At 37.7% G+C, this 27,999-nt stretch overlaps 2 protein-coding genes across 5 annotated transcripts; one reads left to right on the top strand and one right to left on the bottom strand.

Moving 5' to 3' along the window:
* Nucleotides 1–8: 8 nt before the first annotated feature.
* Nucleotides 9–11,366, bottom strand: rbpjl (recombination signal binding protein for immunoglobulin kappa J region-like). The gene is made up of 12 exons (XM_079459634.1): nt 11,207–11,366; nt 9,200–9,290; nt 7,440–7,574; nt 7,292–7,362; nt 7,069–7,184; nt 6,665–6,839; nt 5,490–5,627; nt 3,809–3,921; nt 2,802–2,942; nt 2,558–2,713; nt 2,335–2,438; nt 9–562 (listed from the first exon to the last, which is right to left on the bottom strand). Exons 1-12 carry the CDS (start codon nt 11,232–11,234, stop codon nt 289–291), a joined length of 1,542 nt encoding a protein of 513 aa, XP_079315760.1. The 5' UTR covers nt 11,235–11,366; the 3' UTR covers nt 9–288.
* matn4 (matrilin 4) lies at nt 9,037–26,891 on the top strand. 4 transcript variants are annotated; one of them, XM_079459630.1, is made up of 19 exons: nt 9,037–9,234; nt 13,609–13,717; nt 14,065–14,628; nt 14,921–15,043; nt 15,129–15,251; nt 15,425–15,547; nt 16,302–16,424; nt 16,898–17,020; nt 17,550–17,672; nt 18,091–18,213; nt 19,243–19,365; nt 19,546–19,668; nt 20,869–20,991; nt 21,244–21,366; nt 22,342–22,464; nt 22,755–23,168; nt 23,435–23,587; nt 24,338–24,442; nt 26,055–26,891. In XM_079459630.1, exons 2-19 carry the CDS (start codon nt 13,645–13,647, stop codon nt 26,108–26,110), a joined length of 2,841 nt encoding a protein of 946 aa, XP_079315756.1. In that variant the 5' UTR covers nt 9,037–9,234; nt 13,609–13,644; the 3' UTR covers nt 26,111–26,891. The 4 variants fall into 4 exon arrangements, with proteins under 4 accessions (XP_079315756.1, XP_079315758.1, XP_079315757.1 ...); XM_079459632.1 differs by lacking the exons at nt 16,898–17,020; nt 17,550–17,672; XM_079459631.1 differs by lacking the exons at nt 19,546–19,668; nt 20,869–20,991.
* Nucleotides 26,892–27,999: the final 1,108 nt, after the last annotated feature.

Raw genomic sequence — 27,999 nt, 5'->3', positions numbered from 1 at the left:
ACAGGCTTACACTTTTCAACACAATTTATGGGGTATGTTGTAAGCACTGAGGCTTTGAAGATGATCTTGGGTGTGATAACTTTGCTGGATAATAACGCCTTTGTATGAAGGGTATGTGCATAGTTATGTAATGGTTATACTGGTAGCTCAAACACAGGGAAAAATGAACTGCCAAATACATCAACATTTTCTCAACGCATAGTTTTTTGGCCTGTAGGTGCCCCAAACTCATTTTTCTTGTCGCTGTGTTATCAATATGACTGATTTTAGTGTATGGTCTACGCGCGCTCAGCTCTGCATAAATAGGTGAAAGTTCGTCCGTGTGAATTCCTGGTGTATGGTGTCTATGAGGGAGTCCGAGTCTGTGGTCTTTTCAGCCGCACCATTCGGTTGAGAGGGTGCGCTGTGTTCAGGTGTGTACGTGAAGGAGAAAGAGCTCCTGTAGATCAGGCCATCCAGTCGAATCAGAGACAGGGTCACCGTGATGGGTTGTCGCATCCATCTCCATTCAGCGCTGAGAACGGACACGTCAGGAACGACGCACAGCAGAGATCTCGATGACCTTAGAGGGACAAATGATATCAATGTAACCACCTGCAAGTCTCCAAAACCTTTTTCGAAATGTATTAAAAACGTTTTCCCTGGTAGGTAAATACTCTGTGAATGAATCTCCATCCACGGTTTAAGAGAATTGTGTCCATGTTGTATTACTTCTGAGACTTTTATGCATAATGACATTTAAAGGAGTAGTTCACCATCAAAATGAAAATTCTGTCATCATTTACTCATTTCAAACCTGTATGACTTCCTTCCTTCCGCAGAACACAGAGATATTTTGAATAATGTTGTACAGCCCCCCACTCACTTATTTGAAGCATTTACCCATTAAAAAAACTCATTGGCTCTATGGCGATGGAACTGCAAGTGCTAAAATGTTAACTCTCTTCTGGGGTTTGCATACTGGTACACTATATGTGTCACATATTATTTCACGTTCATGAGCGATACCGCAAATCATGTGGCTTTTAGCGGAGAGATGTGATTTTACATTAATAATTGAGAATATTAGAGAGACTTGGAGGTTTGGCTTGGGGTAGTGAATGGCTACTCAATACACCCTCCAAACCATAAAGCATCATGCTAAAAAAGCATCTTTTTGGTGCTACTCAGAGCACAATTTTACACAGATAAGCGGCCATTTAAAAAAAACCTAGCTGGACTACAGCTTTCATTTTTTATTGAAATGTAATTTTAGTTTGTTTTTGGACACTTTACCCTAATTTATTTGACCTGTTACATGATGTGCATGCTGGTTTGGGAAATCAAGACAATGCTGGAAAAAGTCTAGTGTTGATTTAAGGGAACTGTTATGTCATTGACAAATAAAGTGAACTGCAAATTATACAGGCACAACAAGTACTATTTGTTAAGAATGCCTGTGCATTTGTGGTGTTATTATTTGGACAAGACGTGACATGTTTGGTTGAGAAAAGAAGCAGCTAAACAGTGTGGCGTTTTGACAGTTGTGTGGTTTAAAAGTAAGATGTTAGAGCAATTTGTGACAACAGCATCATGAAAAATGCTCAAAACCCACAGGCCAGCCTTGGAGCACTTGTGATATTCACTTTCTGAATCTGTGAAAAGATTAGATTTGTGTTGAAATCTACTTTAAACCCTTAATTTCACAAAGAAAGCCAATTTTATACATTATATTATACATATGTTGGATTAATTTAACACCATTGGCATATCGGCAATAGCATGAAAAAAGCCCATACTGATGGTTTATTATGGGCCTATGATTGCTGCCATGAGGACAACATGGACGGAGAGAAGCACAGAACATGTAATAAATTTCAAATTGTGCTATGAATAGTGCTAATAATAATTCATCTGCTGTAGAAATATACAATCTGCTTGTTGCAGGATTTTGGATGCACAAAGCAGCCCGCATTTAGCCTCTTACCGCATGTTTCCCTTGAACTGGACAAACGTTACTGCCAAGTACTGTGTGAATCCACCATTACTCGCGGGAATAGTTCGTTATTTTTGCGCGAGTGACGCGATCTGACAAATATTTTCAACTTGCATGGAAGAGGCATTAAACTTGCATTAAATTCTGCTTTGAAGTTAAAAAATACATTATCGGATTATTAAAAGTATGATACATTTTTAAATAAATTGTCCCCTTAAATAGATTTAAAGTAGTTGTATAGTTTTTCAAAACAGCTGCTGTGACATACTTGCTTACCATACCGTAACACTTTTAGAGCACTTTCCGCACATCTTACCAAAGTAAAAGCACATGAGCAGATATTTTAGGTAAATGCTAACCTGAACATGGTCTCAGCCTCCATGTTTCCAAACCAAACCTTTAAATGAGGGCTGAAATTTTCGCCATGAAGCTCCAACATGGCCACGTGACCTCCACCGTTTAACTAAATAATGAAAGCACAAGTCCAAAAATAAAGACTTGTCCTTGTTTAGTTACCAAAACACAAACAGTTAAATAAAAAATATTTCATTGAAATGTATTGAGTGGCTAGTGGATTCTGACCTCCAGTCCATTGATGATGGGTAATGGGCTGATGGTGGTCGGATGACTGGTCAAACTCTCACTGAAGGTAAATTCCACAACCTCTGTTCCAATGATGGTCCAACATGAGCCATCATTCAATAACACCTTATTCCTCTCTTTAGGGCAGGGAGAGGCCTATACAACGTAAATGAGATACTGAGATATTATTTGTTCAGCAAATGAACAGTACTTAATCATCTGATGGGCATGTTCATGTGTTCACCTGGAACTGTATAATTTTTTCATTGGATAGGCAGAGGTACATGTGACTGCTGTCTCTGAACTGAAACGCACATTTATGAAGCTGAGACACATGTTCATCCATGTCTAGACACGCATGCTGCTTATTCACCTTGCGTATTATCTAGAAGGGTAGAAAATAGTGTTCAGACACATTAAATTGTTTGCACATTTTGCACCCGCTTTAAATGTCTAAAAAATCTATATATTTTTCATGTGTATGTTTTTATCTTTCGCAGAACACAAAAGACATTTTGAGGAACGTTAGTAATCAAACAACACTGGGCCCCATTGAATTCCATTGTAAGGACACAAAACCAAATTTCTTTAAATATCTTCTTTTGTGTTTCAACGTCAGAAAGAGTCATACAGGTTTGCAATGACATGAGGGTAAATAAATGATGACCGTTTTTATTTTTGGGTGAACCATCCCTTTTAAGTTCAAGGTATAAATTACCCCCCCCCAAAAAAAATGTCTGTGTCTTTGAGAAATCTGATACAGGCAAGAATGCCATAAAATAGGTCCCATCATGCATCACTGCACCTGGTCTCATTCGCTTCCCCCTCCACAACACCTGTGTGCTGTACAATACACCTGACTGTTCCACATACCAGTCAGCGATTTCAACATTGTAAAGTTTGTATGTTTGCAGTAAATGTGGTATTTCAATGTCGTCCTTGGCATTTTAATTGAGGTTTTTATCAGCAAATTGTGACGCATGTCTGTAGCAGATTCCTTTTAACAAAACATAACAAGAATGGAAATATGGGACTCGATGGGCTCCAGAGACATGCATGAGAAACAATTTAGATAAAAGTAAACACAGAATGAAAGTTTTTTACTTTATTAGCATGTAATGGAGCATATAGTACATTCTAGGAAGGATGGTATGGATAGTGGCATAGTGAATGGATGTTAAATCTCTCTCGCACAAATTCTGCACATTGCAGACATACAGTATAATCAGTTTTGTCGTTTCCGTCACGTACCATAGGTGGCAGAGCCACGCCCGAGTTGGTGCACACCAGCTGAACCACGCTTCCGTAAAAGATGTAGCTGTCGCAACCTGTATATTCATTCCGATCGGACCGGTGCTCGTTCACTATAATGAGAAGAGTGAGTATTAGGGATGTCTCCTGTAGAGGAAGTGTGAGAAAAATATTATTTTGTATCTTGCTATACCCCTGACACTTAGATTTTTTTGCACTGCATGCTGGTTAAACCCATTTATGGTACATTTATGCCATCTGTTGAGCACATGTTGCAGACTTTTACAATCTGACCTTTTAGAACTAGGCTTTATTGTTTAAGTGCTTTGAAATGGTACCACATTTTACTTGCAAATGCAGTGAGGCGCCAACAGCGGTCGTGAGAGCTTATTTGCACTAGTGTGACCAATATTTAGCCAGTTGTGTTTGGGTTTCTTCAGTTTATTTAGCTACTGTTGTAACCAGTCCATTGTAAACCATAGAGCAGGTCTGAAGAGGGATGGTGGTGAAGAGGGATAAGGGCTGTTCACACAATGGCAGCATCTATATAGAAGAACAATATTGCTGGAATTGCATTTAGAGCGATAACAATTGACGTAATGTTAACGTTATCATTCATTGGTGTGCATGCCAATATAGTTAGTTATCGTCAATGTGTGAAAATCCAATTAATGAGACTTCAGTTTGTGTGGGTTAGGAGCTCCAGACCAAGTAGTTCCTAATTCTGGATTGTAAAATGCTTGTCTCTGGACTAATGTCTTTTTGAAAACAGGGTTAAGGCCAGTTTTAACCCTGGTTTAAAGCTGTGACTGTAACTTTGAATCCCTTACTCTGATACATTACAGTGTAATTATATAATTTGAGCTGTCTGGTCAGATTTTGTCTGAATGTCAAATGTTTCGACACACTTGAAGATAAGTACGTGAAGTAAACTGCAATTTTTATATTTCAAACAGAGATGATGATAAGTACGCAAAAGGTACGTACTGCATCTTTACGTCATTTTAAAATACATTAGTATAAAAAAAAACGTTAGCTGTCATGATTCCGCTATCATGTCATGTTTATTCTTGGTCTTGGCATAGCCTTAGGTTTTGTGTGAGAAAGACATGGCTTTGTTTTGATTTTGACTTGCCATGTGCTTTCTCGTGTCTCGTCAGTGTTTCCCGCCCTTTTGTCTCGTTAGCCTTCCCATTAGTGTTTCATTACCTACACCTGCCCCTTGTTAATGTTCCTGTGTTTGTTCCCCTTTAAAACATCCTCGTGTTCATTGTCCTGTGCTTGGTCATTGTATGTTGTTTGCCTTTCCCCATGCGCTACCTGTTTCTTGGATTAGTCGTGTCTGGAATTATTGTTACCATGTGTTTAGTGAGTTAGTCTAGACTTGTCTTAGTATTTATTTTGTTCAGTCTAGTTAGTCCGTGTGCAGTTGTCATTATTATTTATCTAGCCTTGTTTTACTCCCTCGTGGGTTTTTGTTTTGTGTTTATTGTGATTAAACTTATTGTAACCCCTTCATCCCTGTGTCTGCCTGCACTTGGGTTCTCCCTCCTACACCGTTCCTGACAGTTAGCACCTATGATAATGCAAAACTGATTTTTTGTTGGGTCGTGTGCTTGCTCCTGCTGTAAAATAATTAACAAATGAATAACATTGTAAATATGTGAATTGGATCTCAGACCCAGGGTGATAGTGAAGGCCGTCCATTGTCTCGCGCTGGCAACAAAAGCCCCGTCTTCCACCGCCAGGTATCGCGTGCTGACTGTCTGTGATCGCAGACGATTAAACAATGACACTTTTGAGCCCGATATAATACACACTGTAAAACAAACATACAGAGGGAAACAGAGGCAGATTTTTTACTTTAATGAAATGTAAAAGAAATTTGTACGGTTTTTACAGTCTCAGATTTTAACTGCATGATTATCGTGTTTGTAATATTATTGTAATATTTTAAAGAAATGTTTCTATTGGTCAAATTCCCTCTTAATTTTGTGTTTTGTCTTTTTATTTGGTCAATGAATCGCGGGAGGCAAAGATAGATAGTTTTTAACCATTGTTTCTCTTGAGGACAAATTTTAAATGTGTGCTGGATAAATGACAATATCACGGTATCTGTGCCAGCGTGTTTTTTATATCACGGTTCTTGCCCATACTGGAACATGGTGACACCCCTACTTTGAAGAAATTAGATTTCTTTTTGGTTTTTCTTGCAGAATAGGATATACATATAGGGGTTTATACGGCGGTGTGAAATTGTTGGAGAGATTATTTAAAAAAAATGCCACAATGCAAAAAATATATTCTGGTACCGAGACCCAGAGATGGTAAGATCCTATAGAGAACATAGAGGTTTGAAGGACGGATGAGATTTTTTGACCCGTACATTTTCTTTTATGATACTTCCCATAATACATATTCATAGCAAGAAGTGAACAACAAACTCTACAATGTACAGAAACTGTGACTGATTGTAACTTCGTTTTCTCTCTGAAACTATGTCTCATTGTCTCTCTCTCCAACAGGGCGATGAGGAATTCACCATCAATTGACCACTGCTCTTAGATGTCACACTGTCACAGCGTTTCTTTCTTCCCTTTAGAATTTCTTTGTGGATCCAACAGTCAATGTCAACAGAAGATGCTTCTCACTGTGTGCTTTAGGATCAAGAGGTTAGAGGTCAAATGTCTGACTCTTGCGGCAATGGCTGCCAGGTGACACCGTTTAAGGTCTTGACCCCACTTCTGGCATATAAAGACGCTTAAATATGGCAACACAAATGTATAGGGGTTGGGTTTCTAAACCTACAGTATCACGTAGTGATCTTTGGGCATTCAGAATCATGTGCACACTTACGGTCAGCGTTTTTCATGGATTGCCTCTTCTGTGACGGTTTGGAGATGATTTTAATGAGTCTGCTGTGAAATGAACCAATTTCTTGCCCTCCGTTGTGAAACAAGTGAAGCAGAAGCCGAAAGTGCTTTCGTTTGTCCGTGTCGGAGATGTACAGGGTTTTAGCACAGGCAAACATCTGAGAGAGAGAGAGAGAGAGAGAGAGAGAGAGAGAGAGAGGAGAATTCATATTCATTACTCTTCTTCATGGTCACCCAGCCACACTTCTTACAGTACCCAAACCTGGTTGTAATGTCGGTAAAGTAAACATCTCAGCCCATCTCAAAATCTATCTGTACACATAGCAGTTGATGTTCACTCATAAACCTGTCAGGCATCTACTTTGATCGCTCGATTTCGTGTCTCACCCTCTTGTCTTCCTGCTCTTCAAAACTCAGCTTGAACCTGTCTGTCTGAGGATCGGTGGAGCTGTCCAGACCCATGTACCCGAACAGACGACAGCTGGACTCACCCAGACCTGATGCTGAGTCAAAAGAAATGGAAACGTCCGGTTTGCGGTTCCTTTAGGGGTGCTCTGTATTACATATTACTGTTTACTATCACATTTCGGTGAGAATTAGGGTCTCTGACCTTTAAGCTGCTCATGTCTGACTTTCCATCCGTGCCCACTAAGATACACACAAGGAGGGGGGCAGAAAAACCTTTGAAGGAACGGAAGCATGGTTCGTTTTGCATAATAAATATAGGAAGAAGGGGAAAGAAAGGTATACTTTCTCACCTTTTCTCATTGCCGTATGACTTCTGAGCAACTTTGGCATGTAGGATGATCACCGATTGGTCAGGTCTGAATTGAAGGTATTGCCTTACCGACTCTCTGGTTACCCTCGGCAACAAGGGAAAATGTTGCTCTTCCCTAATGATGAAAAAAGTGTTCATTTTACTTGGCAAACTATTTGTAAAGCAAAATATATCCTTTCCAAATTCATGACAATTTACCTTTTTAAATAAACATTTGGTTTCTCAAAGATCTTATAATGGAGCTTATGCTTTAACATCATTTAAATATTTATATACTGTATTTTTTTTAAGTGGGAGCATTAACCACATTTATACTAAGAAAGAAACTCACTTTTCTAATATATTTATATTTGTGTTCTGCATTTAATTTATAAAAAAGAAACGTTATAGTCTAACGTTATAGTCCAAAACGAGTCCAATACACAGAAATGTTGGAAACTTATTTGAAAATAAATCCTTTTTATCCCAATCGGGATTTCAGGATTGATGCCAGGGGATTGTTCTTCCATTCTGTTAAATCTTATGATGCATGTTTTATTAATAAATAACGTTGTTATGGTATGAAGCAATATTAAAGCACATAGACACAGAATGATTTTAATTCACAATATAATTGTGACATATAATTCACAAAATAACCCTGAGATCCACACATTTTCTTCCTGTCATATGAATCTGTATGTGCTGTAATTTCTTGGATTGGAACCAAACAAAATGTAAAAGGCTGGCAAACAAAAAAAACAAAAAATCTGCTGGCATGGTGAAGCAGACTTTAGACGTTTCGTTCTGTCTTGCCAGGGGGTTTTATTGGTGTATTCCCAAAAGGGTGTAGGGTCAAAGGGTCAGTCGTGGTGTTATTTCCCATGTAGAGCTCATTAGGAAAAAGGTCGACCTGGACATCAGCTATATGTTGTTTTTATTACTGTGCATGGTGTGAAATCTTTTAAACCCTTATTATTATTATTTCATTGACATTGACACGAATTTTGATAGATCCACCATCACACAAGCTATAAAGTGATTTAATTAGTGAAAAAAAGTAAAACCTATGTCATAGACAAGAAACTATTATTATTTAGAATTAAATTAAATGTCTAAACAATTCAAATATTTTTATCTGCAGAAGGATTTTCAGACATTTAAGCATACAACTACAGATCCAAAGGTTTGTATAATGTCACATAACATTAATAAAATACAAATTTCACTCAAGTGACCCTAAACTTTTGAATTGTGTTTTATTCATTTAACAAACACCTGAATGTTGTTTTCCAAATATTCTAATAGAGCTTTTAATGAGAGCCTATGCCTTTATAAATCGCCATAATATTTAGAATCAATCAAACAATGATAAAGTCAATTCCCTCTTGCAACATAAAATAAATTTGATTTCAAGAGGTCACCACTTGTGTACCGAAGCAAAACCACAAGGAATTTCAGTAGGGTAAGCGAAAGAAAGCGTTAATGTTCTCTCTCCTGCTGAGCAAGCCCCCCAAAGAAACCCTGCCTGCTCTTCCAGTGTGGGACGGGGGTGGGATCTACATAGATTTAATACCTGACCAATGTCTTGACTATTCACTGTGCTTAGAAAATAGTGTTGAGACGTTACTTCACACAGAGAAACGCTTTAACTTTTTAATATACATTTTAAACCACCGCCGTGTCGTTTCTGTTGCATTTTATTTTGTGAATAGGAGACTGGATACCATTCACAGTTTGTGTAGGAGAGATCAAGCATACCTGCCCCATCCCTGTGAGCGCGTGTCTGTTCTCAGGTGAGTGAAGGCGTCTGCGCACAGGTGAGAGTTTGTGGAGTCCACAGTGGGGAACCCTGGAGAATTAAGAAAGAAATAATGTTGCGTAATTGTATCACATGAAATGTGACAAGATTTTGTGTTTGTTGAGATTTCTGAAAACGATCATCAAAGCATGACAGAGTTACAAATGTGTCTTTTCACCATCAAAAAGGCGTATTTTTAAATCGACGTTAAAGGTTTGGCATGAGCAGCAAGTTCGATGTGGTCAGCAATATTTTGTGCTTAATTTATTTTACTATTGGTTTCTTTTAATCGTTTTCTGATTGAAAACTATCGTGAAATAAAATGAACAATATCATACGTTAATATATGATAGTTATGATCTCTAAATTCTTAAAACGTCTGCGTTTTGTAAAGATTATTTCTGTTAAGGTTTTTGCGTGTGGTTTTGCATCCTCTTTGGATATAATATTAATGTATAATAATAATAGAAGTGTACTCCATGAGTCTAGAACTGACATCTGCATTAAGAACGAGCGATGCGACAAGAAAGACGCGTTGTCGCGTAACTTCTCTCTGACGCAGTGCACAGCATTGAATATAGTATGTCAGATCATAATGTGCTTAATTCTGTATACCAAAAAAACTTGACACATGAAAGCAATATCTTATTCATTTACATGTAATATTATTGTCTTCACCCTATTAAATCATATTGATGACATGTGATTACAATATTTATTTTATAATAAGACTGGCTAAAGCCTGTAAAACATATCTTTGGGAAAATAAACCATGGTTTTACGACAGTTGCCAGTTGAACCAACCAGTTTGTCAGTATTAAATCAAATTCCGTAGTGTTACTATGGAAATACAATTGGTTTTCAATCTGGCAAAACATGGTTACCACACTTTTACAATAGCAAAAACGGTTAACTTTCCTAAGAGTTGAGAAGTCATGACTTTTACAAAATGCTTTCTACACGACACTAGATTTTAAACCGCAGCCACTGTTACATGCTTTAGGTGCACAGTGGTTGGCTGGAGGCGAAGCTTCGAATAGTAGCAAAGTGTCACATCTGCTTTCAATCTTTCCCTAACAAGAAACTGCCGTTACTTAATCCATGGAGCTCTGAAGCTGTCCGTCAATCCGGTGCCAAAGAACCCACGCGCCACACTTTCCTACACCTCTAATACTCTTATCTTCCCTCAAGCTCGCCACATTGGGACTTTCTTTGGTCTGCCTCATGTCAAGCTGAGAAATGTTCATCGTGAGGTTTTACACGGAGATCCCTCTGGGCTAGACTGATCTGAAGAGCTTTAACAGTCTTTTAGAGATATACACATCGGTCAGGAAGCGTTTTACTGCCTCTCACCTTTTACTGCCTTCTCTCCCTGCTTCTTATGATGGCTGTATGTCTTGTTTTAGGTTCCAAGGAGCAGCTGTTCTTACGTCTATCTTTATCATACCCCATGTTCTGCGTGTACTTTTTATTTGTCATCTTCCATGGGCATATGCAGTTGTCCTTTTTCTGCGTTTTATATATATATTTTTTATTAGTTATTCAAGTAAGATTTCATAAATTTGTCAAGAATATGTTAATATTCCAGTTTAAAATTAGTTTAGAAAATCCCTATTTTTAAACTTTTTTTTTGCCTTGTGGCTAATTTCACAATAATTCAACCATATTTTAATTTTTCATTATTTTATTAAGTATTTATATACCATGGTAGTGATGTCATTATGATGATTTAAATAAAACGTATGTATTACAGAACAAAATGACATACAGTATTGATTATCTACTGAAACAACATTGTGAAAAAGTTATTTAAAGTAAAAAAACATTACATCAATGCGATTTGGGGTTACAATGCAAGGAATCTTAATAGTCCTAAAATAGTCTTTCTCTTCTAAATGTGGCATTGACTTCTTTACTGACCCCAGAAGAAGAATGACCTCCATTGTTATCAGACTTTTCTCACTCACCCATATCTTCTTCTCTTCTCTCCTGCATGCCTCGATTGTTCCCCAGTCCCTTCCAAACGCAGCCCTGGTTTATTTTATATTCTCATTTTGCAAGACTGTGTCTGCCACAGGTCTTTTGCAAGAGGAGCTCTCCATCCCCACATCCAATAACTGTGTTATCAGCCTCATAGTATTTGTAAATCTATATATGTGTTTGTTTTTTAAGATAGTTACCTACGCAGGTGCTCGATTCTCACGCCTGCCTACACGTGGCAAACAGCGCACCCTTGAATGGGGCGTAAAGTCCAAAAAGAATTGTTGTTTGGATGTCAGTTGGTCAAAGACAAGCAAACATTCATCTGGCTTTTACTGTAGGTTTTATAAATAAGGAATCTTAATTGGAGACAATAACTGCTTTCTAATTTGGTGGTCACATGAGTCACATGTGGGGGGTCTTTTGGTAAATTAAGCTCTATTATAACAGGTGGCTAGCTCGGGGCTAGCTCCTAACCCGAAAAATAAAACGTTGATGTTCTCAAATGTTGTTGCTTGTTCAGAAATTCGTTTTTTAGGCAGATCAGATTTTCACTTCAAGTTTTTTTCTAGAGACTAATCATGTGTGTGCACCACATGGTCTACCATCTTCAAGTAATGGTACCACGTTCCCTGTAAGCATTGAATAACCAGTTTAATCTTCTGAAATAATTGGCTGCCTGCCTACATGATGTGTATACGATTAAATGTGTGCGTAACCATATTCAAAGCGGAGTTAAGGGCCGCGGTAGCTCGTGTGCACGCTCGCAGGCCAGTGTACACACAGCACAGAGGGGCTCATTGTATTTACATGACACAGGGCACTGTAGTCTACAGTCTCCCTGAAACCCACAGCTATGTGCAGAGCTTTTATCAGGCCTGAGAGAAAACTACCACGAGTCATGGAAGACACTTGAAATCAGAATGTGTCTCTTTTACTCCGTAGGGTACATAGTGACACTAATTATTTAGTAAATGTCTTTCGAATGCTTGTATGCTTGGTGTGTGTAAACTTTCTGTGTTAGCATTGTAAAAGAAGAGTTCACTTAAACATGTCAGTCCTCGCTTGATTAAAGATGCAATCCGAAAAGTCTTTTGGTTTTGAATACACAAAAACGAGTCATTGCACTGCTTAAAAAAACAATAGAAACCATCAAAGAAATTTTAATGGTTTCCATTCAAACTATTTTAAAATTCTGTTTGGTTTTAGGCATTATTTCAATAGGAATTACTGTTGTTCTATTGGTTCCCATCAGACAGTTATATCCCACCAATATAATCCATCAAATACCAGTAGACACCAATTAGTTTCCATTAAATATAATCATTACTTCCATAAAATTTTCTATAGTGTTTTGTGAGTGGTTCTATTTCCTACTGAAAAAAGAAGCATAGAAAAGTTGTAATGGTTTTAAAGGGATTTGTATTGATTTTAATGGAAACTGTAAGGGTGTCTACTGGCATGTGATGGATTCTATTATTGGTGGGAAGTTGAATCCAACTGGCATAATGGCTAAAACACACTACACAATATATAGTATTGTTATGGTTTTCATGGAAAAATTGCTTTTTAGGGGTTGAAATGGTATTCTAATGGATACCAATATGTGAAAAAAGTGCAGATTATCAAAGGTGATCTTTTAAAATTGATTTATAATTTGAGCTGTCAGTCATGAATTCATGTGGAATGTCATTTTGACATCATTTGACTTGCATCGTTGTTTCTAACAGACACCCTTCCAAAAAAGACGAAATAGCCAAAAAACAATAGAACCCTGCCCAAAACACAATAATAATTTTTACTAATTGAATGGTCGTATTGGTTTTAATGGAAGCTATTATGATGTCTACTAGTTTGTAATGGATTCTATTGGTGGGGTGTCATCTGGCAGATTAATTCTATTGGAATAATGCCCAAAACACAGTACAAAAGGGAATGAACCATCTGATCTTATTTTGATTGGAAACCAGCACGGCACTAATCTGTCTAGTCTTTATCCACTGGACTCACAGACAGAAGAATTTATGGCAAACCGTGACACACAAGTGACTGTTCTCAGCGGCCCTGATAATGAGAACCCTTATCAGGCCCTCTGATAGACAATCCTCTTTGTGAAAGTCAAAGTGACAAACAGCCCATCGTTTACAGCACCAACGTCCCAGACGCTGTAATTTTCCAGCAATAACTTCACACAAGCGTTTGAACCTAAAGCCAGTAGTGATGTGATTGGACCACAGGTCTGTTAATTCCTTCAGTTTAACAGCCTCTGTGTAAAAGATTGCTGCGCAACATCTGTTTGGTGATGCTGTTTTGCGGCAAGCTCTAACTGGAATGCGTTTTTATGCACAGACTTCCCCTGATCTGGAATTTCTTTACTTTTCTCATATAGCCATTTGTGGTGAGTTCGGGCCTTTGTCGAAGAAACATGACACGATCGTTGGTGTATATTGGTTTGCTGATAGCCACAATGGCTACTGCGGATGCAAGGCCTAAATCAGGTTGGTTAAATCACCATCTTAAAATTAATAAATACATTTTAGCAGAGGCAGACGCTACCTCAGAGTCTGTCAGATTACAGTGGTTCTGTGGTCAGACAATAGCATCATTATTAGGAAACCAGAAACATTTTTGTAATTTGCAAGCTTAGTCACCTAGTTTTGTTTAAGGACCCAGATTTTATTACAGATCTGTAGCTCAACTGGTGTAGCATTACATTAGCAGTTCAAAGGTTATGAGTTCAAAAATGTGGAACACATACTAATAAAATAATGAATGAATTGAAAGTTGTTTTGGATGAAAGTAGTAGTTAAAAAATGTTTTTAAAACAATTCTCCACATTTTAAAGCTGAACCCAAATGTAAATCCGGCCCGGTCGACCTTGTGTTCATCATCGACGGCTCTCGCAGCGTTCGTCCACACGAGTTCGAGACAATGCGCAAGTTCATGATAGACATCATCAATGAACTGGACATCGGCCTGGAAACTACAAGAGTCGGCGTGGTCCAATACTCCAGCCAAGTCCAGAACGTATTTTCCCTCAAATCCTTCAGCAAGCCAGCGCGGATGGTCCAAGCCATCAACGAGATCATTCCATTGGCCCAGGGCACCATGACCGGCCTGGCCATCCGTTATGCCATGAATGTGGCGTTCTCCCCTGAGGAAGGTGCCCGTCGCAACGTTCCCCACGTAGCAGTCATTGTGACAGACGGTCGCCCTCAGGACCGTGTGGCTGAGGTGGCGGCCGCCGCGAGAGAGACCGGCATTGAGATTTACGCCATCGGTGTTGCCAGGGCGGATATGACATCACTCCGAGCAATGGCCTCTCCGCCGTTTGAGGATCATGTGTTCCACGTGGAGAGCTTTGACTTGATTCATCAGTTTGGGCTGCAGTTCCAAGACAAGCTTTGTGGTGAAGTATTCCTCCAGATGATATTTCCTCCAGAGCCTTTATTTGGGCCTAGACATTTGTGTCCTTCCATTGATGTAAATAAATCCCACTACGCCAAATACTAAGCAATAACACGAAAATACATAAAACAGTATGCGCATGTCATTGCATTAAATAACCCAATGGTTGTATTTGTCCATATTAACCCAACCGGGTCCTTAACAACCTAGCATGTAGATTTTTCCATCCTATTTCAACAATTTTTAGCTAGTCTTGCATTGTCACAATACTGACGTGTACGTTGATATCGCAGGGATGGACTTGTGTATCGAGTCTGATCACGGCTGTGACCACATCTGCGAAAGCTCTCCTGGTTCCTATCAGTGTCTCTGTCTTCCTGGATACACACTGAACGAGGACGGCAAGACGTGCACACGTGTGTATCCTTACAAAGTACACGTTACAGAAATATGACATTTAGCATTCCATCGGTGCTCAACAGGTGTGTTTGTGTCCTGCAGCCATCGATTTATGTGCAGAACAGAAACACGACTGCCAACAGATCTGCATAGCTTCACCTGGATCCTTCATGTGCGACTGCCACACGGGATACACGCTCAATGATGACAAAAAGACCTGCAAAAGTGAGCAAAGCACATATTGAAGTGTACCGTAATGCATTCAATAACATGCATTAAATAAAAACATTGTGTCACAGAAGTCGGGTGGAGTTAAAGTCTGGTAAAATGTTGTTCTTTTATAATTTAAAGCTGCAATCTGTAACATGTACTCAACATCTGTTTTATGTCTGTTCTAGTGATCGATTACTGCTCATTTGGGAATGACAGCTGTGAGCATCAGTGTGTCAGTGTACTCAATGGCTTTAACTGCAAATGTAGTGAAGGATATACACTCAACGATGACCTAAAGACTTGCACAAGTTAGTAAGGGCTACCAGCCCACAGTTGTTTCTTTCCTGACTGAAATGTTCTAATTCAATTGGTACACCAAATTGTTACTTGACACACCAGAGTAAATAGATGGTATTTTCAGAATGATAGTATATAAAACTACAGCACCTTGGAATGCAGAATGTCTTTTGCGCACAGTATGGAAATTCCCAGATGGTTTGTGTGTTTTTAATATTGGCAATCACATAGCAAGGTTATGGACGAAAGTTCAAAGAAATACAACTGAAATGTTGTATATCATTATATATTGCATACTGTTGTAAACGCTTGCTTTGATAAATTGTTGTAAGCTTAAAGGCACAGTAGGTAATTCTTTCTAGATAATGTTTTCTGGGGAACATTACAGGAAGGTTGTATTTGTTAATAGTTAGTTAAAGCATTAACATTTTGGAAGGTGTTTGGAAGAATGTAGAAAAGCAAACCATTCTGGGGCACTTTTGACTACCATTGTCATTTTTCCTACTATGGTAGTCCAATGGTGGCCAAGAACTGTTTGGTTAAAAGCATTCTTCCAAATGATTTTCTCTGTGTTCATCAGAACAATGACATTTATACCGATTTTAAACATATTGAGGGTGATTAAATGATTTAAATTGATCAGAATTTGTAACAGTTGATGTCAGGCTAAATTGTTTGTCGTAATCTTTTACAGAGATAAAAAATGGTAGCAGTGGTGACTTTCTTCAAAAGAGCTTTGCTTACACTGTTCTCTGTGTGTTTTAGTGATCGACTACTGCTCATTTGGGAACGACAGCTGCGAACACGAGTGTGTCAGCATACCTCAAAGCTTTTACTGCCTCTGTCGCGACGGATACACGCTCAATGAGGATGAAACATCATGCACAAGTTAGTGAGGGTTACGGATACGCACACATTCGCATCTCGAAAGTACTCAGAAGTTCATTTAGTGATCACAAAGCTACACACCTACAATCACATGCTAAGCACAGCTTATTCTTCTCACTAATGTTTTCTCAATGTGGCCTAATCTTTACTGCAGCTCGTGCACAAGTTTCTGTTGATGTAGCACACCGCCATAACCCAGCTATCCATTTCCTGCTGAAACCACATGGTTTATCTATTAAGATATCATTACAAATACACAACCACCCATCTGGAAAAAGAGAGATTCACAGTCTACATGTACATCTTATGATGTAGTTTTTCGGATAAACAAATATAGTTAAAACAAAGCAAAACACTCATTGTTGGGTCAAGACATATTCTGAAATAAACAGCTTGGATTTTGCTTTCATGCAGTTTATTTGCTTTGCTTGCTTTGCCAAAATCTTTCTCTATCTGTCCCTTGCCTGTTCTAGTGATCGATTACTGCTCATTTGGGAATGACAGCTGTGAGCATCAGTGTGTCAGTGTACTCAATGGCTTTAACTGCCAATGTAATGAAGGATACTCGCTCAACGATGACCTGAAGACCTGCACAAGTTAGTGAAGATCCAAAACAATTCAGCTCATAGTTGATTTTTACATGTGCTATTTATAGAAATTCCTCAGACATCCTCTGCAGTTTTTCTCAGTTGTTTACCATCAGCTTTCAAAAGTGTCCTAAATTATTATGGACTTTTTTAAGTTTACGTTACGTTTTTCTTTTACAAAAAGTTATTATTGTTCTTCATATTATGAAAAGAAACAGTTTGAGAAAGATATATTTTTTAAGAACCTTTGACTGAATGGTTCTGGCATTGCTGTGATGAACCAAATGTCGAAACTTAGTTTAGAGTGTTCTTACATGTTCTTACATGTATTTAGTAGTATGTTGGTTTGAATATAAGAAGAAAACCAACAAAATAAATAGTTTTAGGCCATGTGGTCCAAAACAACTTCAAGATTGATTTCCCCCACACTCATGGTAGGCAATTGAGAAAAGAATGGAAAAAGGGAACTCCTCACTTTGGAATATTATTACACAGCATGTCATTTATTGAAATTCTAATACATGTCATCTATATTTAGTGATCGATTACTGCTCATTTGGGAATGACAGCTGTGAGCATCAGTGTGTCAGTGTGCTCAGTGGCTTTTATTGCCAATGTAATGAAGGATACTCGCTCAATGATGACAAGAAGACCTGCACAAGTTAGTGAAGATCTAGTCTCATTCCATTCGCAATCGATTCAAGTAAATTTTATTAAAACCCAATATTTTTTTATTAAAACCACAAAATTTCTGGGGAATCCGCATTTAAACATTTAATAAATCATTGGTTACTAATTAATTTCCTTCCATTTATTTCAATGTTTGCCAGTAATATTTATTAAGCTGGTAAAAGGTTAATAATGTTTGGCATTAAGTTAAATACTTTCTGTTTGTTTCTCAACAAATTAGTGTGCTGTGATAAGTACATCTGTAAAAAAATTATTCAAGGGTAGAAATTACGAAAATGTTTGATGAAAGTGAACTTATAACATGTGGAAACAAAAGAAATGTTATTCCTGCGGGTTAATGTAATATTTCAATTCTAATATATATATATATATATATAATTTATTTTTAGTGATCGATTACTGCTCATTTGGGAATGACAGCTGTGAGCATCAGTGTGTCAGTGTACTCAATGGCTTTCATTGCCAATGTAATGAAGGATACTCGCTCAATGATGACAAGAAGACCTGCACAAGTTAGTAATGAACCAAAATATTCGGCAGACAATAAATTCATACATTCAGCTTGGACAGGGGTCAGCAACCTGTGGCTCTTCTCCCCCCCTGCTGCGGCTCCCTGCAGTCTTTATAAGGCCCACTTTATGCCTGGTATTAAGATGCGTTTTGGTCGATCGGATCACAAGTGGACGAAAGAGGCACATACCCATTTACACCTGCTGTTGTAATCCGTCTATTTTGTCCACTTTTGACCACTTCTGTCCTGATTTCTTCAAGAAATATCTGAAAAGGCATACACATTTACCCAGCCAATCACCCTGGCTGAAAACTGTATGCGTGCATTAGAAATGGAATGGTGAGAACATTTTTCGTCTTTAAACCAAACTTTTAGGTTTTTAGCCGGCATAGTTTAAATCCTGTCTGGCTAGCGCTTCTCATAATGTTTACGCATGATGTCCGTAGAGTAGGCGGTCTCTTGTGGCTGTTCATCAAACACCGCAAAAACAAAAGCCGTAACAAAAGTTCACAGAAAAAAGCTGAAGTCTAACTAGAGCAGCGCATAAACATTTCTATTGCAACACTCCTACTTATTGCCAGGGACAAAATTGTATAAATCACTAAATTCTAAATCAAATCTCACTATATTGTCACTTAATGGTGCACCTGGGCAACTACTACCCAAAATGCATAACCTGTGGTATAGTAATTTAAAGGTTAGATATATTTTGCGGCCCCAGACAAATTTTATTTGGTGGGAGGGGGCCCAAAATGGCGCTGTTGCCGACCCCTGACCTAAGGATTATAATTGCATTTATTAAAGAATTCAATTTTTCTCAATTGTTTGCCATATATTTTTGGACCATTGCTGAGCTAGATTTTTATGTTCCACAACTTTGGAAGCCAGAGTGTCAGAAGTTTTAAGGACGCGATGGACAAAAACAACATCTTGATAAACAATTGAAAAAAATAGTTTTTCTTATACAGTAAAGCAAACATTTACCCTGTTTGTCCTTGTCCTCATTCTAATACATGTCATCTATATTTAGTGATCGATTACTGCTCATTTGGGAATGACAGCTGTGAGCATCAGTGTGTCAGTGTGCTCAAAGGCTTTCACTGTCAATGTAATGATGGATACTCGCTTAATGATGACAAGAAGACCTGCACAAGTTAGTGAAGATTACATTATCAAACCTCACAAAATACATAATCACAGTTTCAAAACAACTCCAGTTCTCTTCTGAGTGCAAATTCAAAATGATACACAACATTTTGCTGTTTGCCAACTCTTCTAGCTGCCTGTTTAACCCTTAGCTTTGAGCTTCTCTGCTTTTCTCTGCCTGTTCCAGTGATCGATTTCTGCTCATTTGGGAATGACAGCTGTGAGCATCAGTGTGTCAGTATACTCAAAGGCTTTTATTGCCAGTGTAATGAAGGATACTCGCTGAACGATGACAAGAAGACCTGCACAAGTTAGTGAGGCCAGATTATTAACACACACACATAACACTGTTTCACACAAACTGCTGATGTTGTTGTGGTGACCCGAATATATTTTGAATTTTGGTTTCCAGTAAGAGATACTGGTGTGCTGGTATCCTCACTAGTTTTTCAGCAGTAGTTCTGATAGTAACCAGTGGTGCTATGATGATCAGCATGATAATATTTGCCGAACTATTGAATAAAGAAAGACACAACAAGTACAAGTAACAAGTACTTATTATAAAAAATTATTATGATTTATTTCATCATTTGCTCCCCTAATGTATTTTCAACTCATCCAATGTACTGTATATTTAAGGCAAAGGATGATTTATAATAGTTCAATCTCCCTACGTTGTGCTGACATATTTCTGATTCACAATTTATTAAGGTATAATTCAACCGAATTGAAATTTCTTTAATATTACTCGCCCTTATGTTGATCTGAATTTGCATAACTTTCATTTTTATGTGGGACACAGGAGAACTGTCAAGAATGTTGATGTTTTTTCATAATGTAAAAAGTGAACATGGATTGACGTTTTGTCTCCTTTCCTGTTCCTCAAAAGACAGTTCTGTGGATTTTTAAGTGCGAGTAAACAAAAGTTTACTTTTGGGTGAACTGTCCTGTTAAATTTTGCTTAAAAAATTTACATACTTATAACACATTTTTTGTGAATTGTGTTTAAATCTGTCACAACAGTAAGCTTTTAATAATAATTGGTACAATTTTGTCCTAAATCTCAGAAAAAACGTCTGATGTCATTTTACGTCAGTTGACTGTCTTCAACCCACCTAAAATAAGTTTGTAAAGTAACCTGCAAGTTTATGTGTTAAACCAAAGTCCTTTTAGAGAGGTCGTGCCACTCAGCAGCTATCCCGCAATGAGCCTCTGGGCTTTTATTACGTAATTCAAAGCTTCGCTAGGGAGGCCATATTGAGCATTGCGTTCCTCCCCTTTAATTTCAATGGCAGTGACGCATCTCTATTATAAGTATCTTTGGGTAAACTGAGATGGCAATTTAGAGACAAATTTTATGGATTGCTGCTTTAACTGTTAACACTATATGCCTTATGTTAACCACTTAGCTTTTAGAAAACGCAAAACAGCATACACCCTGGGACACGGCTTGCATATTGCTCTTTTCTCTTTCTAAAGTCTGTTTTCTGCTTTTCTCTGCCTGTTCCAGTGATCGATTACTGCTCATTTGGGAATGACAGCTGTAAGCATCAGTGTGTCAGTGTACTCAAAGGCTTTTACTGTCAATGTAATGATGGATACACGCTCAACGATGACAAGAAGACCTGCACAAGTTAGTGAGGGCAAACAAGCCGTTTCAGATCTGTACTATAAGACAATTCATGTCATGTATGCTTGCATTGCTTCAAAATCGTATTCCTTTTTCTTAAACCTTTCTCAATAAACGGCCACATTGATAAACCAGAGGCTACTGTTAGCTAGCATTGTTGGTGTGGTCTAGTTGGTTCATCAGAAGAACTTTCAACAGCAGACCATCTTGCTTTTGTAATTCTAATGCAGTATTGCATTTTGTTTTGTCTCTCAGTGATCGACTACTGCTCCTTTGGCAATCACAGTTGTGATCATAAGTGTGTTGGTGTGCTCAATGGCTTCTACTGTATCTGCAATGAAGGATACACTCTACAGAAGAATGGAAAGACCTGCCAGTGTATGTATGACATCAGACAGGTGTTATAACACTTTATGAGCTCATATAGACAACTTTGGATGGCATAAACAGCGCTGGTCCAGAAGAACTTCCTGTTCCACTGCACAAACATTTGAACGAAATATAATATTTATAAAAATATAATATAAATATTTAAAACCAATTTAAAATGTTACAAAAATATCTTTGACATTTAATTACATATGTTAGATTAAAAACAAACACAAAAACTGAAACAAGAATTGCTTCTAGATCTTGTGAAGTGGTCTATAATGCCACAGTCAAGTCTGTCAGACGGAAGGTAAAAAGGAGACTCACAGTATAATCTAACCCCGGAAATGTTGAAAACATTCACCTTAATCGTTTATTTTGGCTTTCACATCAAGGTTACAGCCTGATAATTCACCTCACAAAACGCTTTAGCCCCAAACTGCACTCAGAACATTATCTGTAATGAAAAACACTTTTACACCACACAAACTGGCACGGAAATGACCTCCCACCATATCATTCCTGATGGACTTCCCAGACTTTGGTCTTGGAAAACTCTTAAGCACAAAAAATATCAAGCGGCCCATTTATCATGTTTGTAGTTGACCTCCAGACATTAGCTTTGAAGGATCCAGACCACTCTTTACCAGATTTCCTCCGTACGCTCAGTGTTGTTTAAAACGTTAAAGGGAAAGTTCGCTCAAAAATGACAATTCTGTTATTTTTGTATAAAACCTGTATATGTTGGTGGAACACAAAAAATATATATATTGAGAAAAAAAGTGGTCATGTGTCCATACAATGGAACTCAATGAGGCTCAAAAAATTTTGGTTACCAACATTCCTCAAAATATATTTGTTTGTGTTCTGTAGACGAAAGTAAGTCATGCAGGTTTGGAATGACATGAGAGTGAGTAAATGATGAAGGATTTTCATTTTTGGGTGATGCACTTCAGTTCATGGCTGTTGTTTTGTCTCCTGCAGCGGATAACTTGTGCAACACGGTTGAACACGGTTGTGAGTACCAGTGTGTGAGCACTCCCGGATCATACCACTGCATCTGTCCCGAGGGTCACGTGCTTCAGGATGATGGCAAGACCTGCGGAAGTACTGCTGCTTTTCATTCATACCAACATTTACTACAGCTGGGATTTCCCCACACAGTGTTATTTTAAAAGGGGAAATGCCTAGAACACATTCCTAAAGTGTAACCAAAGGCCATATTTTATTGTTTGCACACTTAAAGAGGCGAAAAGTTAAATATGACCTTGCAGTTCAACCAATTGACCTTTTAGTTTTTTTATAAAATTATCCCACTTCTCCTTTAAAAATATCAAGACCTATACAGTCAACAAAGTCCACAATAACACGTCTGACAATACTCTTTCTTCTACAAGCCTGTCGATCTTCTAACATCGACCTGGTCCTCCTCATCGACGGCTCCAAAAGCGTACGGCCGAATAATTTCGAGCTCGTCAAGCAGTTTGTGAACCAGGTGGTAGATCAGCTGGACGTGTCTCCCAAAGGCACACGCGTAGGGCTTGTCCAGTATTCAAGCCGGGTGCGGACGGAGTTCCCGCTCAGCATGTACCAGACGAAGGAAGAGATCAAGAAGGCCGTGATGAACGTGGAGTACATGGAGAAGGGAACCATGACAGGCCTGGCTCTCAAACACATGGTGGAAAACAGCTTCTCTGAGACAGAGGGAGCCCGTCCCGCCAATAAGAACATCCCAAGGGTTGGTCTGGTCTTCACTGACGGCCGCTCGCAGGATGACATCACAGAGTGGGCCAAGAAGGCTAAGGAAGCGGGTATTTAATTCAAGCTACAAACACTTAGAAACTTTTAGCTCTCTGGCGCCCTCTCTGTTTGAAACGTAAAACTGCAGATCAAATTTACTTGTCAAATTTTACGCAAACATTTTTATTAACTTGTAGCCAACAAAGTTATGGATAAAAACTATTTACTGCATGTTTTTCCCTAATGAAACAAGAGCAGTTAGTTGTAGCTTTTGATGGCAGTATGTTTTTTGAATCCGCCCTGATAAGATTATCGTATGTGTGTTTTGTTTGTTAAGGAATCACCATGTATGCCGTTGGTGTGGGCAAAGCCATAGAGGATGAACTGCGAGTCATTGCTTCAGATCCTGTGGAAAAACACTTCTTCTACTCAGCCGACTTCACTGCTATAAGTCAGATCGCAGAAAATCTCAAACTCAATGTCTGCGCAGGTGAGTCTGAGATGAACAGTGTTGGAAAAGCTACTTAAAGGGATAGTTCATCCAAAAATGTTAATCCTGTAATCATGTAATCACCCCTACGTCATTCAAAACCTGTAAATTACTCTTTCGTCTATGGAACACAAATTAAGATTTTTCTACTTTTTTTGTGGCATGTCTATGTGGTGTAAATACTGTATAATGGTAAATGCTGGTCATTGTTGTTTGCTTACCAACATTTTTCAAAATATTAGCTACTGTTGAAAACTAACTGCACTGAAGTGGTCTAAAGACTTAGAAAGGTAGACCAGCAAAAACTAACAAACTAATTCAAAACATTTTCAAAGAGTTCTTCTGAAGATGCTGTGAACTGTTCTGCATCGCCATCTAGCTTCATTAAAAAGAATTATTTGCACAATTTATGCTTTAAGTGAAATTTAAGGTTTGATTAAATCATTTTAATATGAGATTTATTGAACAAAATGGAAAAAAACCACTACGCTTTAAGGTTAGTTTAAGGTTTTTATTTGGCAAAAAAAGGTAAACTGGTGTGTATCAGAGAATTTGAAAAGAGAAAGAATACTTAAATTCTGACCTTCAGTTTACACTCAAAGCACAACTACGCAATACACAGCATTTTAAGCACCTCTTTAAATTTACCTTTGTCCAAATTTGGACATCATTTTTGGCCACTACTGTACCTGTGTATAAAACACTATGCAATAATTAAACATCTCTGTTTCTTTTCACTTCTGTTTCCAGCTGAGAGTCAGGGGGAGATTGAAGTTAAAGACCCCTGCGCTTGTGAAAGTCTTGTAGAGTTTCAACAGGCAACCATATCAACTTTGGACCAGCTCAACCAGAAACATATCCTTTTTCTATTTTCAGGCAGGTTCCTTTTAAAAACACTATGTTATCAACTTTGGCTCACTCATCCTGTACTGTTTGTTCCTTGTACATGAATGGCACCTCAAATCACATGGCTTGTTAAAGAGAGATGCTCTCCTGCTTTTCCAAGCGACTGATCTTGTGTTTTAATGCGTTTTGAGGCTTTGGGTTTTGAGGCTTTGGGTGGAACAGATGAAATTTTTTTTTGGAAAATGTAACACAAATTTGTTTTTATTGTACATTTACACTTTTGGCTCGCTGTTGGCTTATAGGCTGTAGATTTACACAGATGCTGCAGGAGTTGAACAGAAGCTCCTGTGTAAAGAGAGAGAGAGTGCTTATTGTGTCAGAAGCTCTGATCTCTTCCAGACCGCCCCCTCTGGTTTGGCTCCTCACATAAACCTCTGTGACCACAGCTTTCAATGGCTCTTTGTTGCCAAACTCGAACTCGGAGATCATTCATCATAGTTTAAATGGTCCCCTGTTCGCAAGCTGAGTCCAGAAACAGATGTTTCAGAACTAGATGATCTGATGATATTTGATGAGATAACAAGTAATGTATTTCGTTCAAAGTACCTGTCGGTCATCTGTTTGAATTTCCTTCCCATTCTCTTTACTCTACCTATAAACTAGATTTGACATTTTCTGAGGGAAAAGTGTTTCTACTGTATCGGCTTGATAAGGTTCTGAGGATTTTAACATGTTGCTATTTGGTTGCTAGGGTGTTTCAAACTGGTTGCTTAGGCATTGCTATGTGGTTTATATGATGTTTAGGTGCCAACTACTGTATATGATGCTTTGGTCTCTAGATGTGGATCGGGACGGATTTATATAATTCTAGGAGACCTGCAAGAACATTTTTAAGTTCAATTGTAAAGATGCTCTAATACTTCTTACATTTATAATAATAATAATAATAACAACAACAATTTATTCATCCTTATGTAGTTTAAAACCAGTATATGAAACACAAAAGAAGATATTTGAGAAATGTCTCTGGGGTTTTGTTGCCAAATATGGAAGTCAATGGGGGCCGATGTTTTATGGTTACCAACATTTTTCGAAATATCTTTTTTTGTATTCTGAAGAAGATAGTCAAACAGGTTTAGATATGGATGGATAAATGATGACAGAATTATACATTTTGAGTGAACTATCCCTATAAATAGCCATCAAATCTTATTCTGTATTCAATTGATGAAACTTCAATTGTACTAACAAATGTTGTACAGTTTTTTTTTGTTCTACTCATAATATTGCCTTGATAGGAATGAATCGCTTTGTTTTCCCCACTTTTTATGTTACTTTGAATAAACGTGTCTGCTTAATGCCTAAATATATGTGGAATACGTTAGCATGAGCATACAGTACGTCTTTACAACAAGCAACACAATTTACAATATCATTCATCTCCATAGGACAAACAGTGTGTGACACATTAAATTCTAAAGTAATGTTTTTTTTGTCGTCAGAATATTTGAAATGTTTATTTTGAATGTGTTCTAACAATTATTATAGTAGAGAAATGCATTCAAGTGTGATGTATGATGTACTTCTCATATACGGTGATAATTTCTTAACCTGAATCTACTGTCAGCTATGACCAAACGATTGGAGGTTCTGGAGAACCAGTTGCTCACAAAATAATGATTCAGCACTAGAGACATCGCGGATGGAAGGGCCTGTTGGGTGTGAAGGGTCCCACGAAGAAACCAAAGTTGTTCAGGTGTAGACACCTGAGAGATGAGGCTAATAATCCTGTGCCATTTTTTTCTATTTATACATTATCTGTATGGTATGGTTTATGGAGAGGTTTGTATTTAAGGTAAATTTTATATTAGGATTTATATGCTCGAAAGGGAAATGAAGTGTTATATTGGTACCACTCCTGAATACTGTAATGTCATCCCCATTACATTTACGGTTATCTTGGTTTTGCAGCGAAACAAAGTAATGCACAAAATATGTAAATATGTGGATTTAAATAACTGGGGCATGAAACAGTTGTTAAAATAATAGGCATTCATTTGATAAACCACAGTAAAAATACTGAAGCCGGGAGAAATGAAGCAGCGGATATGAACAGTTCAAAGTTGTTGCCTCTCAATGTTGTGAATGAATATTGAAAATTTGTTGACTGTTAGATGGGACTGCAAAAGAGATTTGTGATTTTGTCTGTACGGTTTGTTAACACTAAAAAATGTAAAGGAAACAGGGTGATGCGATGTACAAGTGCCCCTTAAGATTGCAGTTTTTTGGTTTATAATTGAAATGTAAAACACAGAATCCAGTTCAGATACCTCAGAGTTCTGTGGCCTCAGGTTCTTTGTTTGAGTTTTTATACATTTTTTGCAGGAGAGGCCCCATTAAAAGGCTTTTATATGTGAATTCTTATACTTTTGGATATTTCCTAATAACACTCTTTTGTAAAACATTTAAAGTGTCCATGTTTTCTTTCACACTTTTTACACCAGTGTCATTCTGAAAATCGTGCTGGAGCAGATCTGTGTATTCTGTATATTTAAACTTTATCAAAATTGAACAACATTTACATCATTCGTTGTGTAATCTAAAAGCAGACCAACATTTCAAAACAAAATCTCTCTCGACGCCAAAAGACCTTTTAACATTTTAGAGAAAGTCTCTTAACGTTTACCGTGAATTTATTTCTTCTCTCAGCGGACATCCTAATAACTCCCTTGGACACAGTCTTCTGAGAAAAAGCGTTCCTAGCAGTATTGACCTTTGTCTGTGTATCTCAATGAGAACCCTGGAGTCGTCTCAGCGCTGTATTTGTCTCCGTCTTAACACTCACAGGAGACTGTGAAAGGTCAGAGATTCCCTCTAGAGTTAGTGGCAGGGTGGTAATTACCTTAAAAGTACGCTGACTCATAGGTCAATACTCAGATGTTTAGATCTCTGTTGTGAATAATTATTTCCCTTTATTAGAAACATAAACACGTTAAATGAAAGGGCATGATTTTCCAGGGAGACTTTTTTGTCCCTTTTTAAATGACAATCAAGAAGATGAAAATTTACACCCTTATTGCCCTTTATTTTGTTTAACTAAAACATCAACAAATCATAATTAGAATCAAAGAATTTATTTATAAGCACATAATTAAAATGATGGATTTATATTTAAATCCTATGTTAATGCTGGAATTTTTTTTGTGTGGCTAAAGGATTTAAGATAAGTTTTTATAAGGGTTGCACAATATGGTAACTCCTATACAGATATTTCAATAATGTTTTACATTTACATTTACATTTAGTCATTTAGCAGATGCTTTTATCCAAAGCGAATTACAGATGAGGAAACATTAGTCCATTCAAAACTAGTCCATTAAAGCCAAGCAGAGTATACAAAGCTAGTTTTTTAATAAGTGTAAATAAATATGTATATATAACTATGAACAACTATTTAATCGAATCTAATTAAAATATTGGGATTATTTAACAACAACAACAACAACTAATTATTATTATAATTATTATTATTTATCAACAACAGTAATAGTAATAATAATAACTCT

This window comes from Barbatula barbatula (assembly GCF_947034865.1).
Source record: "Barbatula barbatula genome assembly, chromosome: 7".
NCBI lineage: Eukaryota > Metazoa > Chordata > Actinopteri > Cypriniformes > Nemacheilidae > Barbatula > Barbatula barbatula.
The sequence above is the reverse complement of the archived record's forward strand: the minus strand, read 5'-3'. Positions and strand labels throughout refer to the sequence as shown.

What these genes read in the sequence shown, in the direction of transcription:
- matn4 (XM_079459630.1), top strand. Translation starts at nt 13,645, where the DNA reads ATGACACGATCGTTGGTGTATATTGGTTTGCTGATAGCCACAATGGCT. An exon ending in GGATGAAACATCATGCACAA is followed by an intron (nt 16,425 to 16,897) that starts GTTAGTGAGGGT and finishes TGCCTGTTCTAG; the next exon opens with TGATCGATTACTGCTCATTT. An exon ending in TGACAAGAAGACCTGCACAA is followed by an intron (nt 19,669 to 20,868) that starts GTTAGTGAGGCC and finishes TGCCTGTTCCAG; the next exon opens with TGATCGATTACTGCTCATTT.
- rbpjl (XM_079459634.1), bottom strand. Translation starts at nt 11,234, where the DNA reads ATGCAGGAGAGAAGAGAAGAAGATATGG. An exon ending in ATCCATGAAAAACGCTGACC is followed by an intron (nt 5,628 to 6,664) that starts GTAAGTGTGCAC and finishes TTTGTTTTACAG; the next exon opens with TGTGTATTATATCGGGCTCA. An exon ending in AAAAAATTATACAGTTCCAG is followed by an intron (nt 2,714 to 2,801) that starts GTGAACACATGA and finishes TACGTTGTATAG; the next exon opens with GCCTCTCCCTGCCCTAAAGA.